The sequence below is a fragment of the Anabas testudineus genome, chromosome 2 (assembly GCF_900324465.2).
Source record: "Anabas testudineus chromosome 2, fAnaTes1.2, whole genome shotgun sequence".
Taxonomy (NCBI): domain Eukaryota; kingdom Metazoa; phylum Chordata; class Actinopteri; order Anabantiformes; family Anabantidae; genus Anabas; species Anabas testudineus.
Genome location: NC_046611.1, coordinates 1,644,516 through 1,668,299, shown reverse-complemented (window position 1 = coordinate 1,668,299; position 23,784 = coordinate 1,644,516). Strand labels below are relative to the sequence as shown.

At 41.1% G+C, this 23,784-nt stretch overlaps 3 protein-coding genes across 3 annotated transcripts in view; 2 read left to right on the top strand and 1 right to left on the bottom strand.

The window, feature by feature from the left end:
- LOC113164238 (kalirin-like) overlaps positions 1-3,610 on the top strand; it is a 39,292-nt gene extending 35,682 nt beyond the window's left edge. The window contains exons 55-57 of the mRNA XM_026363427.1: positions 88-259; positions 617-762; positions 858-3,610. Of these exons, the coding sequence (XP_026219212.1) occupies positions 88-259; positions 617-762; positions 858-1,043 (504 nt within the window). The 3' untranslated portion in view covers positions 1,044-3,610. The remainder of the gene's footprint in view (positions 1-87; positions 260-616; positions 763-857) is intronic.
- Positions 3,611-7,365: 3,755 nt separating this feature from the next.
- On the top strand, positions 7,366-12,267 carry LOC113163024 (beta,beta-carotene 15,15'-dioxygenase-like). Its single transcript, XM_026361322.1, has 11 exons — positions 7,366-7,511; positions 7,967-8,095; positions 8,212-8,341; positions 8,792-8,939; positions 9,016-9,163; positions 9,481-9,701; positions 10,010-10,276; positions 10,400-10,505; positions 10,584-10,678; positions 11,207-11,318; positions 11,509-12,267. Exons 1-11 carry the CDS (start codon positions 7,448-7,450, stop codon positions 11,661-11,663), a joined length of 1,575 nt encoding a protein of 524 aa, XP_026217107.1. The 5' UTR covers positions 7,366-7,447; the 3' UTR covers positions 11,664-12,267.
- Positions 12,268-13,509: 1,242 nt separating this feature from the next.
- On the bottom strand, positions 13,510-23,784 carry LOC113155364 (eukaryotic translation initiation factor 5B-like; the record flags this gene model as incomplete). Its single annotated transcript, XM_033326500.1, is given in 27 exon segments — positions 13,510-14,235; positions 16,601-16,762; positions 16,912-17,050; positions 17,163-17,327; positions 17,649-17,725; positions 17,854-17,985; positions 18,152-18,283; positions 18,644-18,805; positions 18,881-19,063; positions 19,337-19,468; positions 19,548-19,689; positions 19,947-20,014; positions 20,100-20,210; positions 20,533-20,640; positions 20,726-20,760; positions 20,763-20,993; positions 20,996-21,020; positions 21,093-21,097; positions 21,188-21,280; positions 21,452-21,473; positions 21,476-21,508; positions 21,510-21,542; positions 21,630-21,724; positions 21,951-22,098; positions 22,188-22,265; positions 22,345-22,481; positions 23,364-23,784. Coding segments are annotated over 27 exon segments (3,177 nt in total), but the record flags the coding sequence as incomplete, so codon positions are not given.

Below are 23,784 nucleotides of genomic sequence, written 5' to 3'. Positions count from 1 at the left end.
GTTTGTCCTGGTTTGACCTGACTGTCATGGATCAAGTGAAGGCTGATTTAAACTGGTTCTAATAGTTTTATTGTTGTGGGTGATCAGGTAACTTACCTGGCGATGCAGGACAGTGTGGACGGAGATCCCTGCAAGTTCGTGTTGTGGTCTCGAGGCTCTGCGGAGCGTTTCACACTGCAGGCGTCCTCCGCCAGCATCAAGATGACTTGGGTGGAGACCATCGCCGCCCTGCTGGATGCCCAGAACAACTTCCTGTCCGGTGAGTACATCTTTTAATCTTCCTGTAACACATCCTGCAAAATCTAATACTGACTGAATCATCCCTGGATTTTGTTTTGATCTCACCAAGTACATCATCACATGTATAAATATATGAATAACACCACAGGTGTCAGAGGCACGGCTAGTGATTGGCTGATCCCAGACAGGTAGACATTTGGAGTAGTGAAGGGGAAGGAGCATGGGGACCTCTGGTGGCAGGGAGGAGAAATGATGGGATAACATAAAACGAGCGAAGTCCTCCGACTGACCACCGATCAAATCACCCTCAGAACCAAACATCGAGCTGCAACACGAATCTAATGTGACCTATTTACATTTGTTTCTGTGTCTGCAGCGCTTCAGTCTCCCATTGAGTACCAGAGGAAAGAGGGGGGGATTGCTGTGACCCGCCCTCTGTCATCGGGACGACCCCCGTCTGCACCACCCACGCCAAACGGCCACGCCACACAGCCTCCACCTGACAGCGAGCAGGACGACCAGGTTGGATTTGAACATCCTTATTTATGAGAATAACCTCTTGTACCAAATTTATATCTGAGGTTTTTTGTGACACCATGTGACCTTTGAACCCTCAGGAGCTGGTTCTGGTGCTGCAGGACTTTGTTGCGGTGCGGGAGGACGAGATTTCAGTGTTTCGAGGGGAGAAGGTTCAGATTCTGGCGTCCAACCAGCAGGGTCAGAGTCTGGTTTACAGGCCGGCAAACAGCGACTCTCCGGCCGCTGAGGGCTGGGTGCCACGGAGCGTGCTCAACACACACTGACACAAACACGTACAAATACACATGAGCACACACTGACTGCAGGGTTAGAGTCTGGTTTACTACTACTACTACTACTACTACTACTACTACTACTACTACTACTCACAAAACCTAAAATACGACAAGCCGCTGGGGCCAAAAGCATGCTGGGAAGGTCTGATGATGGTTTACTGTGTGCTGGGAGAGACGCACACTAAAGACGGTGATGTCCGCTGGTGAAGCTCCAAACAAACCCACTGATGTGATTTATGCTTCGGACACGTTGAAGCTCGATCGTCGTGGTCGAACCGACACGTCACCGTCTTTAGGCTCCACTGTCGGAACTCTTCCCAGCGTGCTTCAGGCTCCGATTACTTGCCAGTATTAAACATAAATTGCAAAAACTCACACACACACACTCCCAGCAGCAGGTACTGTTAGTCTCCTCCCTCATTACTGGTGCTTCAGTATTCAGCCAAAACACACCTGTTCCCTGCTCCGTCCAATCAGACGCCGCCGCCAGGTGGGCCCCCAGTTTACTGCCCCGACCAAACACACTCTGACCACATCACAAACTGGTCCCTGTGGGTCACTGGGAGGGAGATCACATGACCACACCGTCATCACCAACATCAACAGACTCGGACTCCAGGAAGTGGTCGTTGCCTAGCAACAAGAGACAATTTAAAAAAATAAAAGCCTCCTGGACGACAAGACGATTAAAGACCCGTCAGCCAGTGATGGACTGAGGTGTCGCTGCGTGTCGTCCTGTGAATAGTGTGTATAAACAGACTGAGGACACACACACACAAACACACACACACACACGCACACACACACACACACACACACACACACCACTGCTACGATGAAGATGATGAAGATTATTATGATGATTATGATAATTAAGAATAATAGAATTTGTTTTTCACCTCAATAGAGAAAAAAACGAGAGAAACTGTTTTGTCATATTAATGTTTGTTTGTGTGGGTGAGTGTGTGTGAGGGAGAGTGTGTGTTAGTGACACGGTCCTGTGTGTGTGTGAGTGTTTTTCCACGGACAGTTAGGTGGTGTCCCGGTGTAGCGTTGCCATGATGATTCGTTGTGTTTGCGGTGACACCTCTTTTTTTTTGTTAGGGTTTTTTTGGTCTTTTAGTGAAACCAGAGTTGTTGCCATCCCGCCCCTACTTCCCCTCTCTTAGCCCCTCCCCACTCTCCTCCACCATTACAATAGCGACTGGCGGTGGAGCCAAAATGGCGGCGTGCAGCTCTGGTTAGTTTGGATATATTGATTATGCATTTCTTGTTTCTGTATATAGACGAGACCTCCAAAACCACAGCCCCACTAACTCTGGACACTGAACCTGTCTGTCTCTCTGTCCGCCCGTCTGTCTGTCTGACAGCAGCGACTCAACCTACTGTGACGGTCTGTTTCTACTCAACTGAAGCTGTAACCTTCAACACGCTCTCTACCTGTCTCTCTACCTGTCTCTCTTTCTCTACCTCTCTGTCTCTCTCTGTCTCTCTGGTGCCATTCTCAGACAACACCCCGGTCCTTAAGGAGCTGCACAGCCTGTCAAGTGCACTACGGAGCGGTTAAAGGGAAAACTAGTGCACTATGAAGGGAGCAGGGAGAGACAAAGCAAACTATAATGGGTTAAAGTTGGAACTTGGTTTTAAGGGCAACACACTCTGAGATGTATTATCACCAGATATTTGCACGCCAACTTACTGTGTCCTATCATGTTGGAGTCGCAGTAACTCCCCACCTGTGAATACTCCACAATCTACAATACTCTACATCCAAGTTTTAATTATACACTTTAGAAACCTGAACTGCAAGAAGCCAAATGGGAGAATCGGTTGTGTCCGTCTCTAATCTGTAATACTGGGATTTCTGAAACTGATCTTGGTGCAAAGAACAACCTCAAGTCAAAGTACTGTAGACACAGTGTCTGCACACGCAAAATGAAATCCGGGTTCCTGTATCCACAGTTTCTGAAGCTGAATCTAAACAAGGTTCTAGAGTTATATATTTCATTTCCAGCATAATAGAAATTAAACACAGTTTGTTTGTATCTGGTTTCACTTGGTAACAAGCTGCTATAAAACTAAACAAGTTGTTTATCTGCTGTAAAGTTTAGCGCTAACACCTTAGACAATGTCTCATGTCCATTACAAAATGTCAATAAAGTTTTAAACGTGAATATGTGCAAATGTGAACCATCAAAGAGAAGCATGGAAGGATTGTTGTCATAGTATAAAATCTTCTGAGATGCAAGATTGTAACGTGTTAAGATGCAAAAGCTTGGCATGCAAATATCTTATGTGACAAAGCAAATGAAAAAGTAGGTGCGACCTGACGACATCATGTCAGAAACATGAAAAACACCTGATTAAAGGGTCAGTAATCTCACATTGTTGTGTTCAATTTGCAACATCTGTATTGTTGAAAATTGGAAAAACACGTGTATGTTGCACTTTAATGTGGTTTAATGCTGCATTCATGTCCCGTGGGAGTTACTGTAATTTCCCAACATGTTGAGAGTGTTCAAGTCAAAATCTGATAAATACAACTTGGCTCTAAATAACACAGAAGTATCTGTACGGGCAAACAGACCTGGACCACTGTTCAAGGTATTTAAACATATAAAAATCCTACTGGATATATTGCTTTACCGCGTGCAGTATTTTCAAATCTTGCACAACCAATTTTTCGGTCCTACAGCTCTTCAACTGTGAAGACTCACAACATGGGAACCTTTAAGAAACCACATAACTTGAACACAAACTTAAGTCTCTTCAGGAATGGAGAATGACTTTGTGTTTTCAACCTGTCAGTGTCGTGACTGGGAATGCAAAAAAAAGAAAAAAAAAGAAATGAAAAGTATCATCTGTGGTGTTTTTTAATCTTTTTAAAACCATGAGCAGTGTTGGAACCTTTGAACTCGGAGGGATTATAGTGCATGACGAAGGCTACGAGGTGGTTATAGTGCACTTAAAGTGGGCGTTAGGTTTGCAGTGTAAGGTAGTGCACTAAGAAGGATGTTAAGGTCAAAGTGTCTCACTGTTTAGAGTTTAACATGTACAATAGTGCACTATTAGACATAGAGGACTATGATGGGTGTAGGATGCCCGATAGTGCACTAAGCAGGTGGAAAATATCACACTATGAAGGGCCTCAGGTGGGAGGTAGTGCACTGTGAAGGGCCTCAGGTGGGAGGTAGTGCACTATGCAGGATGCATTATAGAAATCAGTGCACTGCAGAGGTTTGAAGATGAACGTAGTGTTCTACAGCTTGTCTGTGGTGGAGAATAGTGCACTACAGAGGGTGTAGGGTGCTGTTTGAGACCTAGCCTTGTTGCCAATTGGCAAAGTCAATTAACCAATCAAACAGTGTTATTTGTACAGAACTAACAGCTGCTAACTGACTGCTAACAGCCCTCTGTCGTTGTTTGTAATAAACTTCATTTTTCATCCAGAACTATCTGTAGGTTTGTATTTATTGATTTATTCATCACGTCAGTGATCATCAATGAAAAATTATTTTATTATTGGTTCAAATGTTAGTAAAAGTATTTTCTTGATTTCTTGATTCATCACTTTGTCTACACGATGTCAGAAAAATCAGTTTTCTAGAGTCAAAACGTCCTCAAGTGTCTTTTGTTTGTTTTTTTGACCAAACAAACAAACAGAAAAAAATGGTTTACAATTGTTTCCTAGGTTTATGATGTGATTTGTCTTTTTTATTTTGATTTGATTCAACTGCTTTACCTACTACTTACTATTACATAACACATAGAAAGCTTCTGTGTAGTGTAAGTATGTTGTAGATAAGTATAAATGTGTATAGAAAATCAATTAGAGAGTAATAAATTCACCTTTTACCTAAAGCTGCTGAGTGAAATTACATAAAAGTTAATTAGTAGAAATATGAAGCAGTATAAAATGGAAAAAAAGGATCCAGACTACATTTGCTTTGACATTATCCAGCACTGACGTCGTGTCAGAAACCTCTATACATAGTACATGTGATATTTATCATGCCTCATTATATAATAGTGCTAATTTAAACCCCTATGTGGCTTAGTGCTCCACATAACTGACAAATTATACGAATGTTAGAATATTTTTTTACACTAGAACAAACATGACTGAAGTTACATCAATTAACTCCAAATTATTCATTATTTATCATATAAATTATTTCAGCTGTTTGTAGGACACTGAGTTGTCACAGCTCATTACAGAATTGAAACTTCCAAGTAAACCCTGATAAGTGCGGCTGTAAAGCTGTAAACTAATTTAACCAATTATACAGCAAGAGATAAGAGCTGATGAGTCCAAAGTTCAAATTCTCCTGTTCACCCTTGAACCTTTGTGAGTGTGGCCATTCAGAAATAAAATAATAATGTCAACTGAAATTTAATTTAAGCTTTTCTGTTTTTATAGTCACAAGAAAATGTAATGACACTGTCTGCAGTGACGTTACATCACAAACATTAAAGTCCTGAAACGTGAGCTGATCTTCACCACGAATATCGAGAAAGCTGTTTGGTTCAGAGCTGCCTCATAAAAACACCAAAACACGGATCCAGTGGCAGCGTGCTGCGAGCCACGTTTTCAAAATAAGAGACTTCAGAAGATCTACGATCAAGAGTTTAGATATTCATCAGTCCACAGTTTGACTAGAACTGTTAGATCTTCTGGTTCTGGAGCTACTCACTATCTATCTATCTCCATCATCATAGGTTAATAGATGTGTTCAGTAAAGACATGAAAGATCAGGACCGTCGATCTTTTAGCAGCTTAATAATTTAAAATCTTGTTTTTTCACATTTCAGGACAATTTATGCAGAAAACCAGGAAAGTGCACTTTTTATTAAATGTTAAAATAAAAGCAGAAAGAGAGCTTTGAATCTTAAAATAAAGTCACCTAAACTTTAAATACCATCTAAAACAATGGAACAGTATGAATCAACGAAAAGTATTTGTGACACAAAAATGATTGAGTTCCCATTTTGATCAAATAGTTGCTTTGTTGTTTTTAATCAGCTGATTTTTGTTGCTTCACCTTTTAATATATTTGAGGTAAAAAAAAACAACACTATTTTCACATTTTAAAGACAAAACTATACGTTGAAAAAATAAGTGAACCGATAATAAAAGAATCATTCGAAGGTGTCAGGTCATAAATAAAAGTTACTGTACATTAGATATTTTCAACGTATGTGTGAGAAAACAGGATAAACAGCAGATATAATAATGGATGTTGCAACACGCTGCCTCTTATCGTCTCTTCACAGATAATCACACATAACCAACAGATCAGTCATCGGTGTGATTAGATTAGGGTTCAAGGATTCATCCAGCAGAACGCTGATTTCCCTTCAAATTAAAAGCACATTTACTACAAGTTTTTAGATTTACCTTAAGACTAACGAGACAGTTTTAGTTCTTTACATCTTATTTTACTTTTACACTGCAGTAAATCTTTAGTTTGCTGAAGTCACTTAAGATCCGTTCACTTCTTCCATTTTACTGTGTTGTAAAATAAAAGTAAAATAAAGATTTTTTTTTTACATTTTTAAAACATTTAGACTGGAACAAAATGTCTGAACTTTATAAATTAAAAGTTTCAGTTTTTGATTTTTAATTCATCTGTAATCTTTAAAAATTGATTGATGGAAAAAATTTATTAAAAAATCAATTTTGAAATCAATTAAAATTTTAAAAAATGTTTCAAAACGTAAGTGAGTCTAGATACTTTTCAAAGAGATTGATGGAACAACATCTAATAAACAATTAAATGCTGATATATTATTACAGTACATGATGTGGTGACAACCAGCACCACCTTCACCTATTAAAGGTCGGTTTCCAGCACAAATGTGAAATGAGTTCATTTTCAGTTCAGGTTTTTCTCCTTTCAAAAGGTTGACTTTGACTGTGTGCAGCTGTGTGTGGTTCACTTGTTGAATCTGAACATTACATTTCTGCAGAAACCTAATTATAAGACACATGTCTGCACATTAGTTCATCAGAATCAGCAGTCAAAGGTCGAACGAGCTGTTTTATTCTGAGTACTAGTATCTGTTGTTGATTTGTTTTATTGATTAGTATTTTAAGTATTTTGGTATATTAGTATTTAAGGGATCTGAGTGTTTATTTCTTACTGCTGAGTTTGCGCTCTGTGATAATGTGACGCTTTATGTAGGTCATGGGCATAATTCCAACACACAGTCTTTTATTGTGAAAGGCGGAATGCAGCACTGTTACATAACCCACAAAGTTCATGTTGCATGGAGAGTTTGGACACGATCACGTAGACAGATGGGCCGACATAAAGTCAGCTGCTGTGTGTTTGTGTGGTCAGTTCAGAACTAGAGTAGGAGCAGGGTAATCGATGAGTGAGCAGTAAAACATGCAGTCGATCATTGCAGAAAATGGATCAGAGACTCCAGAACCAGTGACGGCTCAAGTGAACGGTGAGTGTGACTTTCACCAAACTTCACCTTAAAACGTTTACGATCTGTTATAACTGCTGGTTTGAGCTTAAACAGAGTCTAGTCCTGAGAGTCGGTGCACTGAAGGGACGAAAGAGGAAATGAAATGAAATGTTGCAGGAAGTTGAACATGGAATTTATGACTTATGATAACGACATATAAACACCTCCTGTCTTCTGTTATATCCATGATATTAAACACTTCATGTGAGTTCCTGTAACTCTGAAATGTGAGATTTTTTAATTTATATTTTAATACAGATCAGGAGGTTAATTAAACTTAACTGTATTCATTTTCTCAGTAACTGTAAAAAACAGCTAAACTTATGTTCCTGCACTAAAACTGCTAGAAACTGTGTGAGATTTATTTTAGTTTACTTTGTTTTTATGTTTTAAATGAATTCTCTGTAATTGTATTTTACCTGTGCATTCTGCAGGCTCCATCCCCTCCTGGCTTCAGGGCACCCTGGTTAGAAATGGACCGGGTCTGTTCTCTGTGGGTGACTCCGAGTACAACCACTGGTTTGATGGCATGTCACTGCTCCACAGCTTCACCTTCAGTAATGGTGAATAATCAAATTAAGACTTAATCAAATATAACAACATTGTCTCCCACTCACTCCTGCATCACTGCAGAGTTCTGAGCTGCTTAAAATCTAAACATGAGGTATTTGGTTTATAGGTGAGGTGACTTACAGAAGCAAGTTTCTGAAGAGCAACACCTACAAGAGAAACATCAAGGCCAACAAGATCGTCGTCTCCGAGTTCGGAACCATGGTTTACCCAGACCCCTGCAAGAACATTTTCTCCAGGTAAAGGACAGGATCACGTGTCAGTTCATCCAGGGCTGCTAGAATCTGTTCAGGAGATGAAAATGTAATGTTTGTTCTGTTCTGGTCCATTAGACTGGACCCAGAGACCCGTTACAGAACATGTAGAGATTCAGATCTGTATCAGTCCATCTGTCCCCAGTGTCCATTCATCCTGGCTTTTAAAGAACAAATCCAGTCCAACCAGCTCCACCTTGAGATGTATTTCAGTCTGTCCAGGAAGCAGAGAAAGTTTGGGTGATGAAGGATGATAGAAACCTCTTTTTGTCCATTTAAACTACTTTGAGTCAGGACACACGTTTATTCCAACTTCTTATTTTAAAGAATGTGTAAAAACCCGCTTCAGCTGTGTTCATTATTAATTAATGATTCATTAATTCAGTGGTTCCCTGTGTTTCCTACAGCAGTGAACATTACTCCTTTTCTCACTAGGATATCCACACACCTCAGCAACATCATCCCTGACTTCACCGACAACAACCTGATCAACATCGTTCGTTACGGAGACGACTACTACGCTTCTTCTGAGGTCAACTACATGAACAAAATCGACCCTGCAACTTTGGAAACTGTTGGCAGAGTAAGTTCAGGTTCACCTGAATCATTCTAGTTAAAAGCTGCTTTACACATACAATAACCGTTCCACCAAATTCCAGATCAACTACAGAAACCACATTGCCCTGAACTTGGCAACAGCTCACCCTCACTATGACAGTGAGGGCAATACCTACAACATAGGCACCGTCTTTATGGGCCTCGGTACACCTAAATACATCATCTTCAAAGTCCCAGCTGATGCCTCGGGTAAGTCTGTGTGTTAGTTCACAACAGAAATCCCCAAAATGAATGGGAACCTCTCTTGGTCCTAAAAGGTCTGAATTGTTGTGTTAGGACCATGAGTCCCAGTGATGAACAATGTGCTCGAGTGTTTTTATGGAACCGACTGAAAACTGCACATAATTAACAAAACCTGTTGGAAAGAATGAACTTTAACAACAAAGTAAAAGAAACTATGAGTTTAAGAGGATGAGTTGTTCTGTGTTCAGCAGAAAACGTGTTCTTACAATATATGATAAGAAAATAAATACTTACCATCATGTGTTGTTTTGTTTCTTCTTCAGATAAAGAGCACAACAAGCCGGCGCTGAGGAAAGTTCAGCAAATCGGTTCAATTCCGTTTCGATCGCTGTTATTCCCGAGTTATTTCCACAGCTTTGGCATGACCGAGAACTACATCGTGTTTGTGGAGCAGCCTTTTAAACTGGACATCGTCAAACTGGCCACGGCCTATTTCAGAGGGGCCAACTGGGGGAATTGCCTCAAATTCGACAAGGATGACATTGTGAGTGCTGCTACTTTTTACTACCAGGTGTTAACAAAACTCAGGACACAACAGGTTTCTCAGGTCTGAGGGGTTTTTCTTCTTCTGCACTAACTGCCTTCATCAAAATGGATGACCAAGTTAATTTCTTTAAAACAGTTCAAACTGTTCATACATACAAATGAATTGACCAGTTGACGAACATGTGGACAAGAAACTAGAAAAGTGCATTTTAGCTGAAAACAAAACATTTTTTTTATGGTTTAAAAGAGATTTATTGTTCCTTAAAATTCGACTCTACATTTTACTTCATTTGTTTTTCTTCCCAGACCTTGTTTCACGTCATCAATAAAAAGACAGGAAAGGCCATCTCTACCCGTTTCTATGCCGACAACATGGTTGTTTTCCACCACATCAACGCCTACGAGACCAACGAGCACGTGGTGTTCGACCTGATCAGCTACACGGACTCAAACCTGTACAACATGTTCTACATCAAGAACATAAAGCAAGAAACCAGCAGCTTCATCCAGTCCAATAAAACCTTCTCTCCACCCTCTTGCCAGAGATTTGTTCTCCCACTCAACACTGACAAGGTACAGTTATCCGGGAAATACATTAGGAGCTGAAACACCTGAGCAGGTGTGCTTTACTTTAAAGTTAATGACCTTAAGAACTGCATGTCAGTTTAAAAGACCTTGTGTTGACGTGTTTCCCAGGAATCTCCCAAAGGAACCAACCTGGTGAGTCTGACAGACACATCAGCCAAGGCAGTGATGCAAGAGGACGGATCGGTCTACTGCCAGCCGGACACCCTGTTCGTAGGTTTGTCACCCACACTGTCGAGTCTTTGTAATTTACACACTGCTCCTTTACAACATAACGAGTATGATCACTCCTCAGGACTGGAGCTGCCCGGGATAAACTACCACTTCAATGCTAAAAAGTACAGATACTTCTACGGCTTCAGGCTGGAATGGTCTCCGCATCCCAACAAGGTACGACACGTCAGGCCAACAGGAACAAATTCAACCTGCAAACTATCTGTAATTTACAGATTTACAGACTTTTACAATGGTAAATTAATCTTAAATCAGAGTTTTTTTATGTTCAATGTGCTCTTGATTGGATTTGGTCCAGTACTGAGCTCTTCTGCTTCCTCAGTTGGACTGAAGTGTCAACTAAACAGAGCTCTAGGAGAAAAATAAAAAAAGTTAAAAGTACATACTGCAGCTACATCCATGAAAAACTGACATGTGACGTAGTGACAAGCTGTTACACGACACAACAACATATGTTCAGGAGAACTCCTCAGAACTCAGACAAGCCTACCACAAGTTCTGCACTTCACTAAGATCAAATATGAAACTACAGTAATGTCATTGGTTAGTTAGTTTATATAACCGGCTGAATACGAGCATGTTAAAGTCAAGACGTGACCAAAGATTCATCACAGTTAAGGGACACCGTCATCATCAAATGCCCAGTTTCAACTTCACTGCTGTTCTGACTCGTCTGTCCAACAGATTGCAAAGTTTGACATTGTCACAAGGAAACACATTGAGTGGCACCAAGAGAACTGCTACCCTTCAGAACCAGTGTTTGTTGCATCTCCAGGAGCTGTAGAGGAAGACGACGGTGAGGGGGATTTCTTTTGGAGGGGGTTATTGTTCATCGAAGGGCGAGGTTGATTACATCTGACAGATTGTAAATGTCCTTGTGGAAAATGGGACCTGCTTCAGTTCTTTCTATAAACCATGTTCAAGGTCACATTAATCAGTCAGTAAAAAGGTTCTGGTTCGGCCTCTTTCTGTTTTCCTTCTTGCAGGAGTGATCTTGTCATCGGTTGTTTCTCCGGATCCCAACATTTCTCCCTTCATGCTCGTCCTCAATGCCAAAACCATGGAGGAGATGGCCCGGGCCTCCATCCCCGTCAGTGTTCACATAGACCTGCACGGACTTTTCATCCCAGCCAAACCATGAGGAGGATGAACTATTTATTTGTAATGTAGATGATGTAATGTTGTGTTTCTGTGATGGAGAATAGTGAACACGCTAAGGTTGGAATGTGGCTCATATTTTTCATATTTAATGCACTTTAGATTACGTTATCCTCAGGGCACTGAAACACTGGAAAATAAATGAAACCAATGTTTTGAATGAATGGAAGCTTTAAATTCACTAATTGTGGCCTGAGTACATATCCAGCCTTCTGCAGCACTCCATTAATCAGACCTTAGACTGAAACCACAGCCTGTTTGTCAAATGGCATTTTGATGACTGAGTGGGTGAAGAAAAAGATTTCCTGGTATAACGAAGTAAAATTTAATTCTTTGGGCAGAACATACAGAACCACTGTATGTTTTCCTGTGAAGGGATCTGAATACTAAGCACTGACGTGCTTCTGTTAGATCGTCTTGATCAATGCAACTTTTCTTCCTCAGCCGAGCATCAATCATCGTCATATATTAGAACTGTTTGATATTTTTGTTCTTTTATTGCAAAAGTTGTTTAAATGTTTAACTTTTCATGTTAAATTTATAATTATTATTATCATCAGCTGTTGAATGACTAAATACAACTCTAATGGCTGAATAACACTAAACATTTTAAATTGTAAATTAAATATTTTTGTAATATGTGTTTTGTTATGTTTGTAATCTAATTAATTTATGTTACACAACTGTTTAGAGGAAACCAACATCACAATGTGTTTGGTCAACAGAAACTTAGAACGAGTTTACGGCCTCTGAAACAATGTGCAGCTTTTCTCTTTGACATTATCGAACACATTTTGTCTTTTTGTCCGATAGTGACTACCTGTATTTTACTTTGTGAATATTTGTTAGTCAGAAGAGATCACTTAACATTTAAACTTTATACAACTGTTTTCAAACTGCAAAGTCACCACGCAGTTTAAAAAAGGTTTGCAGAGAAATAAAATGTTGTATGACAATCACACAGCTTTCTAAAAATCTGCAGATAGCCCCATATTTTATTTTTAAGCTCAATGGTAGATCAGGTTGAATCAAACATTAAACCCATCAGACTTTTTAAGCACCAGAGGTTCTTCAAACTGGACATTTGATGTTAATGTTGTCTAGTGTTTCTGCATTAGTGGATAATTTCACAAACAATGCAGATACATAAGTAAAAAACAAAACAACCAGTGGCAGCAGAGTACAGTATCTAGGTTTAGTGTTTTTGTCTGAATGCGTGAATATTTACAGGAAATGTAGTTTTTATTGCTTTGTTAATTAGAATCCGGCAGTTTTGGCACCATTATATTTTAACCTTTTTAAATTATGTCGTCAACACTACGGAAATCTAAACCTGCCAACATTAAAGTTAAAAGCTGTGTGTGCCTGACGAGCACATTAAGACTCAAATAACTAAAGACATTTTAATATTTGAATACATGGTTCCTGGAAAAATAATAATAAAACAAAAATATCTTTTTTGTATTAGTTTTTTAAGTTTTGCAAAAAAATTCAATACAGAATGATCTTTTTATTATTATTATTATTATTTTTTTTAAAGGTGGGAGACAACATACAAAATCTGCAGACTGGACTTTAGTGAATTACTGTATCCTACCGAGAGTTGCATGTTGTGAATCCATTTGAAAATCAATGAATTTCACATTGAATTTTACCATAGTTTTCTCTTCATGTCTGGAGTACCATAAAACTTGTAATACTGTAATATAAATGCACATTCGTATTGGCAGGCTCAGGCTTCCATACAACACTGATTCAAATCTTCATATTTGTGATTTTTATTCTGTTGAAGATGTGAAACAGTCTGAATTAAAACTCTTAATCAGAGGTTTCATCAGAATCATGGGAATTTATTATTTCAGCAGCTGCATCAAAAACAGTTTAAAATCTTACAGAGGCAACATCCTCTGTCATTCAAACCCCCTTTGCCTTTCAAAACGGCCATCAAACCTTTAGCCAGGTCCTTAGAGTCTGTCAAGTCTCCACTGCTGCTTCGATGATTTGTTTTGTGGAAAGAAAAACCAGTAAAAACCTTTTCTCTCCTCCAGCCCCGCGGCTGCTCAATACAATCCCAATATGCACCTGGTTGGCTGAATACTGGCTCTGCTTCCTCATCGACCTCGTTAGGCTCGTTAACGTCAGTCTGGGGAGGAGGGTGGAGGGAGCCTGGGACATGAAGCAGCAGCCACAAATCAAGAGCAGAGAAGAAGAAAAAATGACAACAACGCTGATGCTGAAGAACAGGCACATTGGAATACTGTGTGTGTGTGTGTGTGTGTGTGTTGTCGGCTAAACTATCACTGTTTACAACAGTGGAAAAAACGTTCGTTTCTCACAGAAAAACACTTTCACGTCTAGTTGTCTCGTTATTTTTTGTCCTCTTGCCTTCAGAGGGAGAAGAGTGTGTGCCTGTGTTTACATGTTTGTGTGAGTTCGTTTCAGGTCCCTCAGATGATCTCAAAGGTTTTCTTCAGCTCCATGATCAACTGCCAATCAGATTTCTGCATCTCGTCTCTGAACCAGTTCTTCAGAGCATCAATGGATGCACGCGTGATCTGAAAACACACACAAAGAAATGGACCAAACTTAACGTAACTTAACCTACAGTTACAGATATAATTACCGTATTTTCCGCACTATAAGGCTCACCTAAGAGCCTTCAATTTTCTCAAAAGCCGACAGTGCAATACTGAGCCGCAACAGGTCTCGCAACTACGGTAAACAACCGCCGACTTCATTTTCCCTCGTAGAAGAAGTAGCGCGCGGTGCATGCTGGGATATATGACTTCGCGTAGCGTGCCGTTGTTATGCCGAGTTTTGCACGCCTGCCCACATCTGCATCCCCCACTCTAATCAGGGAGGAGGATGCAGATCTCGGCAACTCCATGTTGCCAAATATTGCACCCCTCCCTTATTAACTGTGACACACGTTATAACCAAATGCTGTCATTCAACACAGGAACAGAGCAGCAGCAAGAGAATTTAACATTAATGAATCAATGGTGGTTTCTTGTCTTTACTGGAGTTGTGAACTGAGGAGTACATTGCTCTCAACTACATTTATCCTATCTTTACTTTATGTAACTGAAAGAAACAGAATCTAAATTAACAATAATACACATCGTTACACATTTGGTATGTTACACTCGCACACGCTAACTTGACTTGAATGAAGCTAATTACAATAACACGCACATGTAATTTATCACATGTAACAACTAACATACTTCTAATGACAATAAACATGTTAATACTTACAAAGACAAATGCTTTCCAAGGCACAAACATATAAATCACACTCAGCATAAACATGAACCAGTTTGTTTTACTGTGGAAACTAAACTAGTTTAATTTACAGACGGAGAAAATACGTCGAAGCTGTACTATTGAACAGAGAGTGGAAAGAGCGCTCACTCTGTAACTAATTATCTTAACAAAGATCAACTAAAATACACAACTCTCACTCTGACAAATTTTAAGAACAATACTAAAATACTTTTTAGCTGCCTTTGTCACAACTTATTGTTATTCATTTATCACTTGAACTGAAAGGCATGACACGGCTAGAGCACATCCTCAACATCATTTTGGGAGTGAACGGAGTTGTCAGAACGTTGGTTTGCAATCTATTAATAAAGTTTGACCGACCTGACTGTTTTGTTGACATTCCCTTTATCGCAGCTCCATCTAATGTTGCATAACGTAACGCCAGCCTCTACTGTAGCGTCTATTCTATGCGCCTTATAATGCGGTGTGCCTTATATATGAAAAAAGTTTTAAAATAGGCAACTCATTGAAGGTGCGCCTTATAATGTGGAAAATACGGTACTGCTGAAATAAGAGCCTGTGGCCAATAAAAATCTAGTTCAATAAAAAACTGTGAAATTAAACCTCAAATTAAAAAGTACCTGAACAAAAACTTGGCTGAAACATTATTAAAATATACTGAATTACAATGAGCATCTTTTTAAATCACCTTCTGTGGATCTTTGTTCTACACTGAGCTACAACTGAAGTGAACAAACTTGATTTTTTTCTTCACTTTTCTCTTTTCATTCTTACCTCCTCTTCTCTTCCTTCGTTCCTTTCTCTCCCTTCAGTTCTTCATTTCTTTCACTTCTGTATCATCTTCCTAAAATTCACTCTCCTGTCGAGGAGGTTTTATCTCCACAGTTTAGCTGACTCTGAAATGTCTTTCTTACAGAACAATTCTTTTTGCTAGTTACCCTGGCAATAATCAACATGATGGGATAGAAGTGATTCTGAAGAAACAAACTGGTTTTAAATCTAGTAAACAAAAACAGCAGTTAGTCTTTTAGTGACTAATGTAATCACCCTGATGATGTCCGCTGTCCATCAGTGTTTTAAATACATTTAACAAAAACCTGTATGAGACTTAAACACTGACCACCTGCCAAAACGACCTCATCTTGATTCCCATCAACAGTTATGCTAAAGACAACACGAGGACGTCCATCTTTCTGGTTAGTGACAGTAGACAGGGTTGATGGTGCCTTGAAATCCTGTTTCACGTACAAATCAAGATACCGAACTTTCATTTAGTGTTTTGCACTTTCTGCTCAACCTGACTTTATTGCAGCATTTTGCATCAAGTGGTTTTGTCTAAAATGTAAAAACCTGAGATCCTCTGAGGACAAGCGATGACGTGCAGCCCGTCCCGTTCTTTGGCTGCTGCCATTCATGTGAACATTCATCGTTTTGTAGCATACGTTTAACTCGAGCAGATACACGAGGGGCTGAGCAGAGCAGGAGCTGATTCTGTTTCAGTCTTTACCACCATCTTGATTCGAAAAGTTGTACATTATACCTTTTAACTAACACGTGTCTTTGAAAGTGCTGTGTAATAAGATGTATTATTGTATTCTTAAGACGTTCGCTAAACAGCGGTCGTGCTCTTACCTTGCTAACAAGCAGGTCAGTGGCTTCAAAATGACGGCCGTACATCTTGGGCGACTCTCCAGGAATGGGCTCGATCTTGATGCAGATCTCCTGGCCTTTCTTGGCGCTGTCGACAGATTTGTGGTTCACCTCGATGCTCGTCACCACACCGATGTCCACAAACTGAAATGCACATTAGCGAACGATTGAGACACAAACTCACAGCAGCTGACGCTTAAAGTAATTTAACTGGAAATCCACCTTTAATATACAGTTGTCCTAATCCTGATAATGTCAAATTAAAAACACAAACTCTGAGTCTTCAGTCTCACCCCTTTGCTGGGTACGCAGAGAGGCGTCCCCTGCTTCAGGACTCCGGCCTCCACCGTCACTCCCATCACGATGGGATCTCTGGAGTTAAAGATGAACTGAGGAAGAATTCGCAGCTTCACTGGAAACACTGCTATATGCCTGTCAACACATAGAAACAAGTCATACAAAACGTAAGAGAGTGCGGACTAAAACTGATCAGACCTTTAAAATTAAACAAATAAGTAAAAAGATCTATTGTGCGTTTTCCTACTTGAACTCGTCTTGTTTGGCCTTCTTGTAGTCCTCTCTGTACTTGGTGAAGGCGTCAAACAGATGGTAGATGATTTCTGCTGAGAAGATCCGAACACCCAGACTGTCGGCCATCTCTTGACTCTCTCTCTCTACCTTCACGTCAAACGCCAGGATCACTGCGTACCTGCAGACACGCGACACAGAAATACCAGTCAAATATACAGCTGGTGATATATCTGATCAACATCATCATGATACTGAGAAAAACACATTAAGTTTTTGTCCAGTTAGTTTCATTGTGTTCCCTTCTGATTGTTTTTGTCATCTATGTGCATATATATATTCATATATCTATATATATACATATCTATATGTATATCGATCGATCGATCGATCGATCGATATATATATATATATGTGTGTGTGTGTGTGTAAATTTGTTGTTTCAGAATAGAAACAGCCCAGTTACAGTAGAAACACAGTAGAGTATGAGAAGATAACGAACTGTGGGTCGTGTTCCAGCATCGTCGACGCCTTCATCACGTCCTTCTTATGAACAGGACCGATGTTGATACCAGCATACTACAGAAAAACACAGACAGAGGTCAAAGTTCAGCTTCTTTAAGGCTTTTAGTGTCTGCTTCCTGTTTCTTTTCAGAGTAAAACTTCTGACACTAATAAAACTGTTTACAAAAGATCACGATACTCACGGGGACTTTAGACGTCCGGAGGAATTCCAGCAGAGCCTCCAGTGACCCCAGAGTGGACGCCTGGACGTAAACTCCTTTCTCCTCCAGTTTGATGGAGCTCAGAGTCTGTTTGAGCTCCCGCACCAACTCATCCTGAAAACCAGCACCAAGCCTGATTAAACACTGGTCTGATTTTAGCTTGATTATCCGTGTAAGGTCACTAATGAAACTAATGCAGTCTAATCCAACAGTCCTACAATAAATCCAACTGTGTGGACGTGATAACATTCAGATAATGTTCAAAGAACATCAGTGTTACCCTCAAGACGGGGATCTCGTCCTCCCTGTGAGCCACCAGCAGTGGGAGACCTGCCAGCGTTTTCTCCAGGTCCTTACCAAGAATCTTCACCCCCTGGGACGTCGACACCTCTTTGTGCTTCTCATACTGGCTCTACACAAAACAACCAATCAACAGCTCCGTCAGTACAACAGGATTTAAATAAATAAATAATACGATAAAAAAAACAACAAGATCCAAGTTCAGCTTAAAATTTGATCGAGGGATTGAAAGGATCAGGAGACTAAACACCAACCCTAGCTGTATGAACTAGTATGAACCATTATTCTTGATAATAACTGGACTGGTTCTACGGTTCTAGATGACGTCACCACATCTCAGTCCAGAGTTTAAGATGGGATTAAAGAGAAATCTGCAGCAGTATTTTCAGCACCTTAATGAGTCTACTGTCCAACACATTTTACTAACAATGTCAGTCACTGATGCAGAAATAATAATTCTCCACTAGTTTACCTTGACTCTGAGCTCCTTCAGAGGGGGAGGCAACAGTAGCCCTCTGATCTGTGTCACGATAGGTCCCTCCACCCCGGGGACGATGATGGTCTCTCCCTCACGCAGACAACCGTTGATCAGGATGACGTCTATCGTAGTTCCCATACCAGGCAGAGCTTTCACCTTAAAATACAGAAATCCTCAGTTATACTCATCCAGACTGTAGAGAACAAGTTCAACTGTAAAACAGAGTCTTACCTCCATGACCTGAGCTCGCAGCTCATCACAGTGTGCTAGTCGTCGGGCTAACATGGTCTGAGTGAGCTCAACAAGCAGCGCGATGAGGTTTCCCATCCCGTCACCACTGTGGGCTGAGGTGGGAACCAACGACACAAACGTCCGAGGGTCTTTATTCTCAAAGAACAAGGCAGCATTAAGACCCTGAGGAACAAGAACACGCAGATGATGGTCAGTGACGGAAAAAAACAAATCACAAAAGGTCAGGACATGAAAAGGACGTAAAAGTAGGAGACTCTGGAAGATTCTTATTGAAGATATAACTATATTTAAAAATAATTTTATTTAACTGAATTAAAATTTGTGGTTTAGCACAGATTGGAAAAAAACATATATAGTCTTTTTTGTCTTATATGATGCAAAATAGTAGAAAACTAGAAAAAGTAGAAAACTATACGTCAGTGTTTTTATTCACACCTGCTGAGCGAACTCCACGATGACAGCCTTGGCTCGCTCATCAAACTCGTCCTTAGTGTTCTTCTTCTGCTTCTTCAGCGTAGCCACAACGTCAGTGTCTGGACTTTTCTTCCAGTCATACAGACGGTCGATCTGTCAACAAACAACAACACAGCTGTCAGAAAACAACAAAAACAGGTGAGATGCACCTGATAACAGGAGACAGACAGACCTTGTTGAGGGCGACGATGAAGGGACACTTCTTCTCCTTCAGAAGGTTGATGGACTCGAGTGTCTGAGGCTCCAGGCCGTGCATGATGTCCACCACCAGGATGGCAATGTCGCACAGAGAGCTGCCTCTGTTCCTCAGGTTACTGAAGACACAAACAGAGAGACAGGTTTGAGCTGTTTACAAGTACAATCGTTAGAAATGGGAAGGTGGGGGCTTTTAAACTGGTTCTTTGTTCGTCAGAGCTTAAACACAATGTAAGGTCCAAAAGGTTTACATGTTATTTTCATGTAAACCTGGACATGATCCAGTTTCCAGAACAACATTCCTCACTTTTAAGTAGTCGTTTCTAAAAACTCTCGAAAGAGGTCACAGGCTGCTACACAGGTCTGTGAGTGTTACCTGAAGGATTCGTGTCCAGGTGTGTCGATGATCAACATGCCGGGGATCTTGAGGTTTTCTCTGTCAAACTGCACAAACAAGTCAAACGTAAATATCGACTTAAAACCACCAAAGAGTGAACATCTGTGTGTGTTTGTCTGCGCGTTGTCGTACGTTTTTAACCATCTTCGTCTGCTCCTCGATCGTCTCTTTGGGGACGTTTGTGGCTCCAATCTGTTGAGTGATACCTCCGGCCTCGCCATCCTGAACATGAGTGTGTCGCAGCTACAAACACACACACACACACACACACACACACACACACACACACACACACACACACACACACACACCAAAGGGTTACTGCATTAAAAGTGCAGCATGTCACTGATAACCAGCCTGCACTAAACAGTCAGTTAAAATGAAACAAATACATACGACTGGTTGTACAGAACCATTCAGTAACCTCATCATCATTAAACAGTAGTAACCAGTAAAAACTTGTTTAACGATCAACAAACCGTCAGGTAACAGTCAGTAACTAGTAAACAAACCAACAACCAGCTATCATGAGTGAGTCGTCAGGAAACAGTCCGTCAAACGTTACCTTGTCGAGGATCTTTGTCTTCCCAGTGTCGACGTGTCCGAGCACACAGACCACCGGAGCTCTCAGTCTGTCCACGTCGATGTTCTTCAAGTTCTCTGCTCTTCGTTTCTATAGAAGCGCAAACAGCTGGTCAGACAGACACGGGGTTAAAAGAGACGAGCTCTCACTCCTCCGTGTTTTCTGTGGCCCTCACCTCTATTCTCCTCTTGGCTCGGTCGTACAGTCGTCCTCCTTCGTCCTCCCGTCATCGTCCTCACTCTCGCTGCTTTCGTCCTCGCTCTCCTTCGCTGCTCTCCTCTTACCCTGAGCCGCCACTGTGGACTCCTTCTCTTCTTCATCGTCCTCGCTTTCCTCCTCATCCTCCTCATCGTCTTCCTCTTCATCCTCCTCATCCTCTTCCTCATCTTCCTCCTCCTCGTCTTCCTCGCTGCCTGCAGCCTGTGTAGGAGCCGTGGTCTCCGCTTCACCTCGATGTGGACTTTCTTCAACTCTGACACAAAGAAAAAAAAAAAAACGGGACCAATTTTAATATCACTACTATTACAGTAGTACTACAGTACTTCTGCTTGGTATCTGTGCAGAAACTATACTCAGACCCTCATCTTTCACTTTCAGCCTTTTGAGAGAAACACATGAAATCAGAAGCAGCTGTGACACTGTGAGAGAACATTTGTCCGCCCCATCCTCACCTTTCTCCTCGTCACTGCGATGGCCTCCCAGTCGTCTACAGCAGCATCTGGCTTCACCTCTGCACACAGAGAAAAAAAGAAAGATGATTTAAATTAGTGCTGTAGAACTTAATAAAAATGGACGCCGTCGATTATTTTGCATCGTTTAAAACCAAACTGCTCAGATTAAGTCTGGGGCCTTGTGGATCTGGAGAACTTGATAGACTTCTCTTAACACCTGTCACTCTCACCTGGCTCCGCAGCTGGTGTGTCTTAACCTCTGTCTCCATGGCAACAGGCTCTGGAGTTCTCTGATGTCGGTGAAGTCACCTCAGACGTGTTCTAGCAGGAGTGAGAGGAGAAAAGAGATTTTATTGGTGTAAGTCGCAGCAGAAATGAACTGATAAGTAACAAGCAGCAGGGCGGGGCACCTTCAGGAGTTTGGGCGTTGGGCTTCTTCCTCCTCTTGTCTCCATAAACTGGCTTCTTCTTTGGCACCGAGTCTTTGGATGGCACTTCAACACCTGTACACAGGTGAAATAGTCCTCTCAGTATTCTTGGGGTTAAAGTATTGATGATTTGCTGACCATTGTTTTAACAGTTTGTGTATTTCTATATAAACTGCGTAAAGTTATCTGCAGGTTAATTGTTTTCACAGTTTAAGCCTCATATTAGTTTTTGTTAATTGTCTTCAGCATCAATAACAGTGTCTACAAATCTTCCCTGGACAACTGATTGACCGACTCTCACCCTGAGCCTGCAGCATCTTGAGTGTGGCTTCAGCCCGAGCTCGAGCTTCTCTCTGAGCTTTCGTCAGCAGTTTCCCCTCCTTCTTCAGACGCTCCCTCTCCTTCTCCTTCTGCTTCTTCTTCTCCTTACGTTCCTGCTCCAGACGCTCCTGATAGAGGGTGAAACAGCGGTGTGAATGTTCAGAGATGAGGCCGACAGATGGCACAGTTACAAAGCAGGAGGTGTTTATTGTTTTACCTGCTCCTGTCTCTGTTTCTCCAGCTCCTCCAGCCTCTTTATTCGCTCCTCCTCCTCTCGTTTGGCTCGCTCCTCCTCCTACAGCACCAAATTATTAAAGCTGGGCATCACAACTTCCATCATATCTCCATGACTACATCTCCCAGAATGCACCCACCTCTTTCATCTTAGCCAGAGCCTCCTGCATGGCCTTCACTGTGGCCTTGCTGGGTCCCTTCTTCTTCTCTTTCTCCTCCTTCTCCCCTGTCTTCTTCTTCTTCTTGTCTTTCTTTTTCTTGTCACCCTCAGCCTCTTCTGCAGGATGAAGAAACAACTGTTTTATAATGGTACCTTTAAGGCTTATTTATTAATTTAATGTTCAGTTTATTGAGAAAACTCCTGGGCCTGTAGCATTTTATTAACTTAGGAAATAATTCTAATCTGTTCTAATTTTTGTGGAGATGAAGCTCATACTGAAACACTCAACAGAAGTAAAGATGTTCAGCCTGGTTGTCACTTGTGTCGTAGCAATAGGGGGTGGTGAAAGACCAGCTGATGATCCACACTATATTCTATGTTGGGATCACATCTTTGAAACAGGAATTTTATATATCACATAATTTCATCATGGAGGCATACAGCCAGGGTCATCAAGACTCTTGGTCCCTGCAACAGATGATCTGGCCCCAAAGAGCCCAGAGAGTCCACCTAAACTTCTCCAAGATGTTTGGAACGATTCATCGCATTTTATAAAAGCTTTTAGTTTTTTTTAACTCTGCTGTGTCTCTTCAATAAGGACCACACAACGCTGCACAATTTCTGTTTTTAGAGCATAATCTTCACGGTCTGTGAACAGAAATTCACTTGTGAAGTTACTTTAAATGTCTGAGTTAAAATTTTAAGTTACTCTTCAGTTATGGAGAACTGGTTTCCATGTGTTGTTGGAGAAAGAGGGAAAAATCTTGTGATAAATGAACTGAGAGACAACATATTTATCCCTTAATACTGCAGCTTTCCACTGTTTTAACACAGGCACATGTTCTAAATCATAATAAATAAAATCTGTGATCTCAGTCATGAATTAAACCAAGTTCTGTTTCATATTTTACCTACAAAACATGCAGTAGTGTGTGTTTCCTGAAATGCTGAATCATTTGACCCACACAGGCATTTTCTCTCCAGGTGGAGCCATCTTACCTTCAGCTTCTGCCTCTGCAGCCTCCTGCTCCTCCGTCACCGCTGCAGGTGGAGCCGTCTGAGGAGGCTCTGCTGTCTTCTTCTCTGGCTCTTTTTTAGTCTCCACGGAGGTCTCTTTCTCCTTCTGCTTCTTCTGCTTCATCCTCTCTTCCTCCTTCTTCTTCCTATCCCTCTCCTTCTTCTCTGCCTTTTTCTGCGCCGCCGTCTTAATCTTGAAGGTTCCTCCGTCCTCCTCCTGCTCCTCTTCATCCTCGCTGTCTGCCTTTGCAGCCTTGCCTTTGTTCTTCTTCTTGTCTCTCCTGGAGGCGAACTCCTCGTCATCTGCAGACTCGTCCTCGTTCCCTCCTCCACCACCTCCTCCTTCTTTCCTCACCCCTTCATCCTCGTCTTTATCGTTTTCTTCATCTGACAATGAAGGTTT

Coding starts and splice junctions, on each gene's coding strand:
- LOC113163024 (XM_026361322.1), top strand. CDS start 7,448: ATGCAGTCGATCATTGCAGAAAATGGATCAGAGACTCCAGAACCAGTG. Junction 8,940..9,015: donor CTTTGGAAACTGTTGGCAGA/GTAAGTTCAGGT, acceptor ACCAAATTCCAG/ATCAACTACAGAAACCACAT. Junction 9,164..9,480: donor AGTCCCAGCTGATGCCTCGG/GTAAGTCTGTGT, acceptor TTTCTTCTTCAG/ATAAAGAGCACAACAAGCCG.